General features: G+C 35.8%; 1 protein-coding gene across 1 annotated transcript in view; it reads right to left on the bottom strand.

The window, feature by feature from the left end:
• Positions 1-14,043, bottom strand: part of LOC125659581 (V-type proton ATPase subunit B) — a 35,955-nt gene that overhangs the window by 18,895 nt on the left and 3,017 nt on the right. Inside the window, exons 2-3 of the mRNA XM_056150523.1 lie at positions 1,422-1,477; positions 773-871 (exon numbers count right to left, since the gene is read on the bottom strand). Coding sequence (XP_056006498.1) covers positions 773-871; positions 1,422-1,477 — 155 coding nt within the window. The remainder of the gene's footprint in view (positions 1-772; positions 872-1,421; positions 1,478-14,043) is intronic.

Genomic DNA, 14,043 nt, shown 5'->3' with positions numbered 1-14,043 from the left:
ATAAACAATACTTCTTCTGTTAAACTTTGACTTAAAGTTTTTACTGAACGGCCGCTCCAGCAGCATCGTCTCAATAAGTAATTTTATAAAGCATTTGCAAGAATCGGAGTCACACGTTTATTTGGTACTTGTATATTTATGGGGGAAAATCCTTTGTAGTTCTTTTTATTAAAACTCTTCACTGTTATTGGGATTTTTAAATTTATCATTGAGGTATTGAAATTGAATATGTCAGACATCCAGTCACGTTCTGTATTAGTGGCAACACAGCAAAGATAATCAGTAAATTACAAAATACTCTTCTGACTTTTTCTGAAAAGCAAATTACTTATTGATTTGAAAATCAGGGGGTAAATACTCTTTGTGGTAAAAAATTATCTGGAGCTCTGTAGACATTATATACCTGTACCACACACCTAGACATTACATACCTGTATGACACACCTAGACATTACATACCTGTATGACACACCTAGACATTATATACCTGTACAACACACCTAGACATTATATACCTGTATGACACACCTAGACATTACATACCTGTACAACACACCTAGACATTATATACCTGTACAACACACCTAGACATTATATACCTGTATGACACACCTAGACATTATATACCTGTATGACACACCTAGACATTATATACCTGTATGACACACCTAGACATTACATACCTGTACAACACACCTAAACATTATATACCTGTACAATACTAGACATTAAATACCTGTATACCTGTATGATACACCTAGACATTGCATACCTGTACTACAGCCTTTGAGCCACTGACTTCCAACACCTGCCCACTTCTTCTGCTTCCATCAGCCAAGGTCAAATCGACAATCTCCGCAAATTTGGGGAACTGAAAAGAGGACCAATATATCTATGAATTCAAAAAAGGCAAGACTAAGAATATCTTTAGTAACTTACAAATAAATGATTAGTTAAACAAAGAACTATGCACTTTGCTCTGAATGCATCACAGAAAATACATGCAACGCTTATGATAATTTTAGCAAAAACAAGATGTGTTTGTGAAACACTGATGCCCCCGAATTACAACAAAATGGAACCAGGTCAATATAAAGGTCACAAGGTCAAAGATTTTGGTCTTGCCACAAGAAATACACAAACCAAATATGAAAGCTTTAACTCTTATGGTGTAAAAGATAAGGCCAAAGTTAGAAAAGTTTATTGCCACAGACAGATGGACAGGCCAAAAACTATGTTTGCATAAATACAGTATTTTTCTGGGGGGAAATTGTGATAAAACAGAGTTTATCTCTGGCCTCCCAGTTGTTTTTTCCCCCAGAGCTATAGCTTTGCAGCTATTGTCAATAAAGTTAGAGTAAGAATGTTAAAAGACATAGTTCTGTTGGTTAGACTCATTAGACAGTGTGTAATAAGCATACCTTAACGTCATCCAATATAACCAAAGGACCATTTACACCCGATACTGTTTTATACGCTGAAAAATAAACAAAAAATAGTCCACGTTAAATGTGACATTTACACCCGATACTGTTTTATACGCTGAAATATAAACAAAAAATAGTCCACGTTAAATGTGACATTTACACCCGATACTGTTTTATACGCTGAAATATAAACAAAAAATAATCCACAATAATTAATGTAACATTTACAGTTTCGTTAAGTCATATGACCACTACCACACTATATATTCAACGTAATAACATAAATGACATCACTTGATACGTGAATTGACAGAAATGCATGTTTTGGTATCTGATTTTTGCATGCTGAACATAAAATCATAACCGTCTAAACAATGAAATTGCCCATTCAAAGGAATTTTTGGCAGAGAAAACCCTTTGGTATGATGTTTTTTAAAATTTTCCAGATTTACGGTAAGCATACCGTTTATATTATACGTTTATATTATGCGATTATATCATACGTTTATATCATACGATTATATCATACGTTTATATTATATACATTTATATCATACAATTATATCATACGTTTATATCATACGATTATATTGTATACATTTATATCATACGATTATATCATACGTTTATATCATACATTTATATCATACATTTTTATTATACATTTATATTATACGTTTATATCATACATTTATAATATACATTTATATTATACGTTTCTACTATACATTTATATTATACGTTTATATCATACGATTCTAATCCATGTTGTGATTGATTGATTGAATATTGTTTAACGTCCCTCTCGAGAATTTTTCGCTCATATGGAGACTGCCGGTGAAGGGCTGCAAAATTTAGGCCTATGCTCTGCGCCTTTGAGCAGGGAAGGATCTTTATCGTGCATTCAAAATGCATGATTAGCAGTCTCTGAATGTTTATTTTGCATTAACATCCAAAATCAGATGACGCTATTACTACAGAAATATGGTTGTGATTGTAGCGTTTAGCTGGATAAGACAAGATCAGCTATAGCAGCTCTCTCACCCATATCCCCCATCACATTTTAAATGAAAATCCAATTAGAACATACATGATATAAAGTTATCAACGTAAATCAGATTGTAAAGTTTATGAAGAACATAAAAGAATATTTTCATTGGGAAATATGAAAACCTGTGTGGGCTAAATGTGCTATACTTGAAAGAAGGTTTGAATGGCCATCACAAAACAAGGGGAGTGTCTATTGATATATTCCAACAAAAAAAAGAATACCATATCAACTGATATTATTTACATTCATTTTTTGAAAATCCATTTACATCATGTTTTTTTTTTTATTAAAAAAAAGAAGAGAAGCCCAATACAGAAATCAATGGGAATCTGGTCGTTGAAGAGGAGAGGAAATTGTGGTGGAACAAGTGTGGCACTCTAAAATCTATAGAGATCAATGCTGTGGATTTAGGCAGACAATGTTAGATATCTCATGCAATGGGAAAGGCCCGGATCAATAGGCTGTCTCAGAAAGAAATGAAGCCATCAAACTTCCTTGAGACATGTTTAATTTGAGAAAAACTTCCTTTAGACATGTTTAATTTGAGAAAAGCTTAACGGCTGGTCCCATTCACGTCTATACATATAGAGCCTGCGGAACCCTGTCCATTTCTGTATATGTGTGTCTCAAATCTGGTCTTGTATAATGAAACCCCAGTATTAAAAACACCACTTACAAACTTGTGCCTAATCCAAACCATAATTTCATAATAGTACATTGACACAGAAATAAGTAAATAAGTACTGATGTGTGACCCATTGACCAGTCAGCTGACACTTAATCCCAACTATCAACAACTCTACCAGGCCAGCTGCTGCACATTGAATTAATCTATGGACCGATACAGACACTGTATTAGAGCTCTTCTCTGAAGGGCAGTACTGCAGTATCTACCAGTGACGGTCAGCATTCCGCGACTTATTAAATTGATTGTAGCCTTAAAATGAGAAAGTCATTATTTACATGAACATATTATAATGACTTTGATTTATAATGAGCATGATAAATTCAGAACTGCATTATAAACCAAAAGTTGTTATTATCTTTGATGAAAGGAATTCATCTGCAGCTTCATAAACCAGTGATGTGTACTCCTCCTGAACACAGACTGCCAGTCCTTTATAGATTCAATGTGGGAACCAAGGATTATTTACTTACTTCTTTGACTCCCTGTGGGGATCAAGGATTGTTTTGATCTTTGACTCCGAGTGGGAATTTTAGTTCTTTGATGCCCAGTGGGAACCAAGGATTTTCAGTTGTTTAACTCTATGTGGAAACAAAGGATTTTTAGTCCTTTGACTCTATGTGAGAACCAAATATTTTTAGTCCTTTGACTCTCTGTGAGAACCAAATAATTTTAGTCCTTTGACTCTCTGTGAGAACCAAATATTTTTAGTCCTTTGACTCTCTGTGAGAACCAAATATTTTTAGTCCTTTGACTCTCTGTGAGAACCAAATAATTTTAGTCCTTTGACTCTCTGTGAGAACCAAATATTTTTAGTCCTTTGACTCTCTGTGAGAACCAAATATTTTTAGTCCTTTGACTCTCTGTGAGAACCAAATATTTTTAGTCCTTTGACTCTCTGTGAGAACCAAGATCTTTATTAGTTTCTTGGGTCTCTGAGTGAACCAAGGAGCTGTTTCAGTCCTTTGATTTTCCGTGGGACTAAGCCTTGTGGGGTTATAATCCACACTGCTTTTTACAGGGAGTCCATGCAAGGCTTGTGGTCTGCAAAGATTGTATTCTATGACATCTTTGTGTAACAAATTACAATCTTACTCCGAAAATAGAAAACTGAAAATCAATCTAAAGATCGTGTTCATTCTGTGTATGTATATATGGTGATTTGAATGTCTGCATAGTTATTTAGTATGTAAGAGATGTAGAAATATATATATAACAAGGTATTAAATTATTACATAATAATTATATTCCCCATAAAGCAATTAAATTTTGATTTCAGCCGTAGTGCATGTTAGTTAGTAAATAAGTACATTAATTTACAAATGTTCTTGCAGAGTGAGGCACTAACTCAGGGTAGTAAGTCTTCATTTCAAGAAAAAAAATTTTTTTAACTGTTTTACACCTAACACCATTTTACACTTGATAAACTTTGGGTGTAATCTTATTAATGGAATGTTCTCAGTGTTTATTTGTTTTTGTTTATTATTTTATTGTTTTCAAGTTGTGTTTCATTGTCTGTTAGCCTACTGTAATGTTGGGATATGGGGGTTCATTTTTCTGTTTGTGTTTTTATGTGACGTCACAGAGGGGTTAGTGCCATGCCAGGAATGGCACTAACCCTTAGTGCCATGCCTGGCATGGCACTAACCCTTAGTGCGCATGTCAGTAACCCTTAGTGCCATGCCTGGCATGGCACTAACCCCATCGCTTTGTTCCAAGTATTACCGCGATTCAAACTGCATTTCTCAGTTGTTGTAACAGAAAACAGCAATTTCCACAATTGATCATACATCCAGCCCCGTAAGATCTGCAATAGCTCGATATACAAGCTTGGCCTGCCCTCGCACTTCGCAACGTGCACTTGTCTCGGTTATGAGCAAACCGTCGCATAGAGGACGAATAAACATACCTACACTTCTTCATCTCTTCAACTGCGACCATTTGCAACGATTTATAAGAGGCAATGCGACGTTCAAATTCTACAAGGACCAGTACGCCGCAATGTAAACACTCTCTCGATCTGGTATGGCCGACGCGACCGCGCCTGCTGCAGACTATCTATTTAGCGACGTCACAAATTTAATTCTGACGTAACGTACACTGATTCCCGTACTTTGGTAATATAACGTAGGAAATATCAACACATTAAAATGTTGCGAATTTTAAAGTCATTTATTCACCATTAAGTTCTCCTATATCATGGTAAACACATATCACGGGTGCATATCCCATGGTATTACGGATCAGCGAGAATAATGGATCGAAATCATTAGAGTTTCTTGATCCGCCCCTTGATTTAGGCCCGACTTAAAAGCTCAAATTTAGTGTGCAAAGTCTTCAACTTGGAAGCCAGTGTGACGTGTCGTTGATTGTTACGTCATGGTGAACCATCCCTGTATCTTACAAAAGTTTGATAAGATAAATGCTGGCCGAGTTAGAAGGTGCCCCCCCCCCCTTTTTTTTTAACAGAACATGGTATATGTATGCGACTGTACGCTGATCCTCTTTGTTATCGTGTATATACAATTATGATGTATCATACAGGCCGCATCATATTTAATGACGATTGGATTAGCTGATAAAACAGTGATTCATGATCACAATTCAGTCATCGCCGATGTCTACATAACTCGGTAATTCTTCAATTTTCCAAGCATCGCATGTATTGTTTTTTATAATAATAAGTCTACTATTTTTTATAATTTGGTATTGATCGCATGTATTGTATATTTATTTTAATGATTTTATTATGTTTAGATCTAGATATTAATTTATAGAGATTTTTTAAAAAGCGTATTTCATTATATAGGTCTACATGCAATATAAAGTTAGCTTATTTCTATGTATATTCATGAAATCTAATTCTGTGTCATTCTATGGTATTAAGTTATATGACCGCAAGAAGAAACGGGCCAACAAGTACATTTTTGAAGAATTTGGCTTGAAGATGGAGTTCACCTCAATGATCGCGGGAATCGCCTGTTTTATCACAGCATTCTATCAGCCCTTCGACTGATCCTGTGAAGTGCAGGTCCTAGGGAGACTCGTGTGTCTGAATGGCATCTAACCTGTGCTGCAGACTATCAAGATCCAGTCAAAACGGCCTTTTTCAAGGCCACCAATAATTTAGAAAAGACACCACTATTACAACTTGCAAGAAATGTAATAAATTGCAAATGTATAATGATACATCGAAGCATACACGAATCTATATTATGTATTTATGGGGAAGTAAAGCTGGTTTTATAAGAAATTTTGAGGGAAATATTAATGTGAAGACGCCTTTAATGTATAACCAAGATTTCCTTATAACTCAAACTCGGCTAAGTTTCTTTTCTTAGCGCGAGCCTGCCCATTACATCGGGTCACAATATTTAGTAAGTGATAGATTTACTGGAACTTTAGTGGGGAGTGGGTGCAACTTTATTGCCCCCCCCCCCCCCGCACTAGATTTTACAGAAGTTATGGGGTTTGAAATATATCTCCTATTTAAGCCCAATTAAAATCTAATCTAATTAAAATCAGATCCTAAGATTTACGCTCACAATCGCTACCATACGCAGAGTATTCGGTGCGGATCTAAGAAGTCTGATTTTAAATAGATTGATTAAAATTAATTGATTGATTATCATCCCATCCCGCCCGCCCCTCAAAAAAGAGCCTCGCAAAAATTACGATTTCCAACAAACTTGCTTCCCAGTGACTTGAGTGAATGATTCAAAGTCACAGAATGTTGGTTTTACATCTTCTACCAAAGATTCTTTGAATGTTAACTTGATTAACACATTGTGTGATGCCTTTTGTCATGATTTTTTCCCCCGGGAAATAAAAATTAAAAAAATAAAATTCTCCCATCCGCCCAATATTTTTTGTGACAATGGTTGATAATTTACTAATTAGTTGAATTTGGCCTCATCATTCATTTGTTATATTTTCTTTCATTTGTAATTCAGAAAGAAAAAATAATGCTAATAAAATTGATAAAACATTGAAGATAACAATACCCAGGATGTAAGAATTACACAATAGAAAAGTTACTTTTGCTGTTTCACGGGTAAAGCATGCGCCGATCGATGTCTGGGGTGTTGAAGCAGACAGGAAGTGTTATGTAATAGATATACACATACCTGTGAACGTTTTTTTTCTGTCAGTAATAGAAATGTTTCTGAACATGAATCGAAGATGAACATGAATCTGACACGAATATGAAACTGATGCATCCGATCCCGATTGGAAAGAAAATTATGAATATGAACATTGAATATAGTAAAAAGAAGATAGTTTACCTGGAGACCGCCAACAACTCAACAGTACGAAGTGAATTATTTTTTAAATATGCAGCTGCCATGAATAATAAATTTGTTCATGCAAGTTACTTAATTATTCATAAAGTAATTTGTAAACAGCGGGAAATGTACAGTTAACGTTAGTTACTACAATATTTAAAACATAACCTGGGGTCTAAATTTAGTGGGTGAGGGAATTTCATGGTTTTATACGGGGAAAAAATGCATTGATTGTAATTTTTAAAATATTTTACTATTTAAATAAAATATTTGTGAGATACAAAATATGTTAAACACAGCATAGATATCCGGAAAGGGGAGGGGGGCACACACCCCATCCCCCCTTTTGAAATTCAATAAAAATGATGATATGCAGGTTTGGCACTTAAGCAATTAAAACGAGTTCAACTTCGTTGCAACTCGGCTAAAAAGTATACTAACATCGTGTAACCATAATGCGATTTCTACAGTATTGAAAGTTGTTTAAAACCAGTAAGTCTTTGAGCTCGCCTTTAACATTCATTCATTCTTTTGTGTGCCATTTTTCAGCATACATTTAGATGTGGAGTTAAGGGTAGAACGGAGAAAGTGTGTTCGAATTTCCAAAGAAGTTTTACCACCCCCCCCCACCCCCCCTCTCTCTCTCTTTCGCCACACACACACACACACACACACACACATCTCCATTTTTCTCTCTACGCACACATCCTCTCTCTCACATACACACTTCGCACAAATATTCTTATATTAATCTCGGTTGAGATTCGGCTCGGCTGAATATTTGGACTGACGCCTTCACCGAATCTCGGAGCAGTCCTTCATAATTCATGTCTGGAAATTTACTTTCAGCTTCGGTCAGTCCAAATATTCAGCCCAGCCGAATCTTAACCGAGATTAAAATATTCTCTCTCTCTCTCTCTCTCTCTCTCTCTCTCTCTCTCTTGGAACATCCTTTTCTGCTTTTCCTAAACATGCATTTTTTTTTTAATTTTTACACCATATTAGCAAACCCAAAGAAGTATTTCTAATGAGAAAGACAACATATGATTATAATCTGCCGATAATAAAGTCTCCCAAACGAAGTACTGGCTGTATAAAAGTGAGCTTTTTCTGAGTACTACTATTTTCTTCCACATTAATAACTCCCTTACACTAAGTCAATGTCAATTTTAATTTTATTTAAAACATTTACATAAAAAAAGACCTTGATTTTTGCCATAGCCCCCCCTTTTTTTTTAAAAAACCAATACTAAGTCCTTGTTCCCCTCTCTTTCGTGTTGAAACTCTAGGTCTAAATGTAAAGATTTTCCCTATATATTTGCATGTAAAACTTCGATCCCCTATTGTGGCCCCATCCAACCCCCGGGGTCCATGATTTGAACAAACATGAAGCTTTCGTGTAAATCTCAGCTTTTCTGGCCTCTTGGTTCTTCAGAAGATTTTTAAAGATTTTTCCAATATATTTGTATGTAAAACTTTGATCCCCTATTGTGGCCCCATCATACACCCGGGGGGGGGGGGGGGGGGGGCATGATTTTAACAAACTTGAATCAGCATTAAGTCAGGAAGCTTTCATGCAAATATCAGCTTTTCTGACTAAGTGGTTCTTTAGAAGAATTTTTTTTAAATATTTCCCTATATCTTGGTATGTAAAACGTTGATCCCCTATTGTGGCCCCATCATACCCCCGGGGGCCATGATTTGAACAAACTTGAATCTGCACTATGTCAGGAATCTTTCATGTAAATGTCAGCAATATGATTACAATTCGGTTAGAAATTATTATTAATATGCAGTAAGTCTAGAACTTAAACGGACAACGGAACGGAGCACGGAAAATATATTGGAAGGAGGTCGGCATTTTGTAAAACCAAAGAGCTTATGAACAAGGAAAGAGAGAACGGAAAGTCATGCTCAGAGTCCACCGTTTCATATACTTCATGCAAATGCATGTAATGTATCTTAAAATCATCATAATTTATTATGAGAAATATCAAGCAAGTGCCTGTGGGTACCAACCCTCGCCTCCCGGCTTTGTCATTTCCTACCCCCTACCCCTTTCCTTCCTTTTCCCACCGATTGTGATAGTATATTGTAAGAAACAGATATACTGCAAAAGACTTCAATTATAATTCAACAAATTTTATTATATGTTTTAATGGCTGCCACAACAAATGACGATTTTATGAACCTAATCAATGAATCGGTTTTCATCTCCACCACCTCCCTCCCCCGAAACAACATTGAAAAATATGTAATAATTTTCTTAAGGAGGTATGCTACACCAGAGAATTTTAATCTAGATGAAAAGTGAAGAATATGTACAATATTTTGAAGTTGAAATTTTTCACATTTACTTTATTTTGTCAAACAAATACAGTTTTAGTCGAAGATAATCTGGAAAAGAATTAAAACCCCTGCTGGACTCGAACATGCGACCTACAGTTCAGCAGTCGGTATTCTTTTCTTTTTTTCCCTCTCTATTTTTCTGTCTTTCTCTTTTTGCAGTCGGTATTCTAACCTGCTGCGCTACTCGGTTAGGTATTTAAATTGAAAAGGACAAGTCAAATATTGCTGATATCGATTTTTCATCCATGTTTTTAAAGGAAGTCAGCCATTATGACGATGTAGAGTACTACCTTAACAATTTTCCCCTAACACAGCCATTTTATATCGGACTTGCTTTTAATCAGACTTTATATTTTAGGGTACAAAACAAATACTTTTTCAGTATATTATATTTATATGATTCGTTTTCAGTATTTTAGTTTGTTGTTTTTTTCTCTTTTAACCAACTACTTTGATAATGTGGGGGGGGGGGGGGGGGGGGGTTCCAGAAAATGACAAAGCCGGAAAAATGGAGTGGCGCTTGATATTTTTCACAATAAACTATAATAATTTGGGTTGTTGTTTTTTTTATTTGGGGGGGGGGGGGGTAGGGGTAGGTTTCGTTTCGCATTTTACAGGTACACCAGGCTTTCCACAGATAATGCTTGTCTCATCGATCGATATAAAGCCTCGACTGAAATAATTTCTACTTATAACAAGCAGGCACAGGGACGCTATGCCCGCTTTGACCCGAACTCTGTGCTACCATAAATATAGATATCTATATCTAGATTTCGGGCCCCAAAAAGCCTTAACCCCTGTGATTCGTTCCTATCCAAGACATTGTGTGGTAAGATCACTGTTCTCGGCAGTTTACATTGAATAGAGGGGTAAAAATTCTTGCATATTTCTATTATTGAAAAAAAAAGACCTTCAACGTAAGCTTACTACGAAACAGCTATATCCAAATGTGTCCACTTAGCCTAACAACGATTTCATAAAAAAAGAAGAAAGAAAATGAGGGGGAAGTGATCTAGTACATGTAGAAGATTTGTCTTCCATTTCTCTTGAACGCTTTGAATTAAAATAATATTTAAAGTAGGGATAGTCCATTAGGCTGATATATTCATAGCAAATAGTACGAATGTACTTATCAGAATAAAGTGAGTGCGCGCACACACACACAATTATAACATATTCAATACATATATTAAATACTAACTTAGTTTGAACGTACATGTGTTTAGTGTAATATAATTACAAAGTGATCGGGCCTCGGGCCCAAGTTTTAAAAACTTAGTCCTCCCTCTTCATATGCATGGTGATATAATAAATACAAAGTCTTTCATAATATGCATGATTATGCATGATGCTGCGAAATATTCAACATTAGACATGGAATCTAACAACAAAAATGGTTCAAAATGCCCCATCTTTTACTATATTTCCGCAACAAAGACAACTTATATGAATGTACTATACATGTATTGATTGATTGAATATTGTTTAACGTCACTCTCGAGAATGTTTCACTCATATGGAGACGTCACCACTGCCGGTGAAGGGCTGCAAAATTTAAGCCTATGCTGGCGCTTAGGCCTTTGAGCAGGGAGGGATCTTTACCGTGCCACACCTGCTGTGACATGGAGCCTCGGTTTTTGCGGTATCAAACGAAGGACCGCCGCATTTATTCGCCTTCTACGACAAGCAAGGGGGTACTGAGGACCTATTCTAACCCGCGGATCCCCACGGGATGATATATGTATTGAAAGTATTTACTAACTGATTTCCCAATATTCATAAGATTTTAGAAAACCGTAAAAAATTCTTGAGGTAAATTCTGACCGCCTTAAAAACGTTTTTAGAGATATGCCCATAGTGGCTTTTAAAAGAGACAAAAATTAAAGGAAAATTATAATCAATAAATATAATTACATATGATTGATACTATAAGGAGTCTTGGTTACATTTTAAAGGCATAGGGTCTAAGATATTGGTGAAATTTTGCATGTTTCAAAAAGGTGGCGAAATTTAAGATCATAACTAGAAAATCACACAATGTTCTTCAGAATGTTTACAAACACATTGGATAACGATAGTAATTACAAAATAATTCCCTGTTCTCATTTGCCTAAACTGGTACCCTGTTGATTTCGCATCTCTTATGTTTGTATGTAGCCACCAATCAGCGGGGTACAAGTTTAATATATTGTCCTCCAGACAAAATTTTTATATAGGGCTAATAGATAACTCATAATTAATACTACAAATTTCTTTTTTGGAGTTCTTGCAAAATATTGTGATGTCATTTTTTGAGATAAAAGATAGACCCTATGCCTTTAATGTTATTCAAATTATATTAAAACTATATAAATTCGTTTGTACTTCAATTTATCATAACTTTTCAATATTGATTCCTTTCTTGCAAGTTGTAATAGTGGTGTCTTTTCTAAAATATTGGTGGCCTTGAAAAAGGCCGTTTTGACTGGATCTTGATAGTCTGCAGCACAGGTTAGATGCCATTCAGGTACACGAGTCTCCCCAGGACCTGCACTTCACAGGATCAGTCGAAGGGCTGATACAATGCTGCGATTAAACAGGCGATTCCCGCGATCATTGAGGTGAACTCCATCTTCAAGCCAAATTCTTCAAAAATGTACTTGTTGGCCCGTTTCTTCTTGCGGTCATATAACTTAATATCATAGAATGACACAGAATTAGATTTCATGAATATACATAAAAATAAGCTAACTTTATATTACATGTATATAATGAAATACGCTTTTTAAAAAATCTCTATAAATTAATATCTAAACATAATAAAATCATTAAAATAAATATACAATACATGCGATCAATACCAAATTAAAAAAATAGTAGACTAATTATTATAAAAAACAATACATGCGATGCTTGGAAAATTGAAGAATTACCGAGTTATGTAGACATCGGCGATGACTGAATTGTGATCATGAATCACTGTTTTATCAGCTAATCCAATCGTCATTAAATATGATGCGGCCTGTATGATACATCATAATTGTATATACACGATAACAAAGAGGATCAGCGTACAGTCGCATACATATACCATGTTCTGTTTTTAAAAAAAAGGGGGGGGGGGGCACCTTCTAACTCGGCCAGCATTTATTGTAAGATACAGGGATGGTTCACCATGACGTAACAATCAACGACACGTCACACTGGCTTCCAAGTTGAAGACTTTGCACACTAAATTTGAGCTTTTAAGTCGGGCCTAAATCAAGGGGCGGATCATGAAACTCTAATGATTTCGATCCATTATTCTCGCTGATCCGTAATACCATGGGATATGCACCCGTGATATGTTTTTACCATGATATAGGAGAACTTAATGGTGAATAAATGACTTTAAAATTCGCAACATTTTAATGTGTTGATATTTCCTACGTTATATTACCAAAGTACGGGAATCAGTGTACGCTACGTCAGAATTAAATTTGTGACGTCGCTAAATAGATAGTCTGCAGCAGGCGAGGTCGCGTCGGCCATACCAGATCGAGAGAGTGTTTACATTGCGGCGTACTGGTCCTTGTAGAATTTGAACGTCGCATTGCCTCTTATAAATCGTTGCAAATGGTCGCAGTTGAAGAGATGATGAAGTGTAGGTATGTTTATTCGTCCTCTATGCGACGGTTTGCTTATAACCGAGACAAGTGCACGTTGCGAAGTGCGAGGGCAGGCCAGGCTTGTATATCGAGCTATTGCAGATCTTACGGGGCTGGATGTATGATCAATTGTGGAAATTGCTGTTTTCTGTTACAACAACTGAGAAATGCAGTTTGAATCGCGGTAATACTTGGAACAAAGCGATGGGGTTAGTGCCATGCCAGGCATGGCACTAAGGGTTACTGACATGCGCACTAAGGGTTAGTGCCATGCCAGGCATGGCACTAAGGGTTAGTGCCATTCCTGGCATGGCACTAACCCCTCTGTGACGTCACATAAAAACACAAACAGAAAAATGAACCCCCATATCCCAACATTACAGTAGGCTAACAGACAATGAAACACAACTTGAAAACAATAAAATAATAAACAAAAACAAATAAACACTGAGAACATTCCATTAATAAGATTACACCCAAAGTTTATCAAGTGTAAAATGGTGTTAGGTGTAAAACAGTTAAAAAATTTTTTTTCTTGAAATGAAGACTTACTACCCTGAGTTAGTGCCTCACTCTGCAAGAACATTTGTAAATTAATGTACTTATTTACTAACTAACA

Source organism: Ostrea edulis, chromosome 9 (assembly GCF_947568905.1).
Source record: "Ostrea edulis chromosome 9, xbOstEdul1.1, whole genome shotgun sequence".
Taxonomy (NCBI): Eukaryota; Metazoa; Mollusca; class Bivalvia; order Ostreida; family Ostreidae; genus Ostrea; species Ostrea edulis.
Note: the sequence above shows the minus strand (reverse complement) of the source record. Positions and strands in the feature narration are given on the sequence as shown.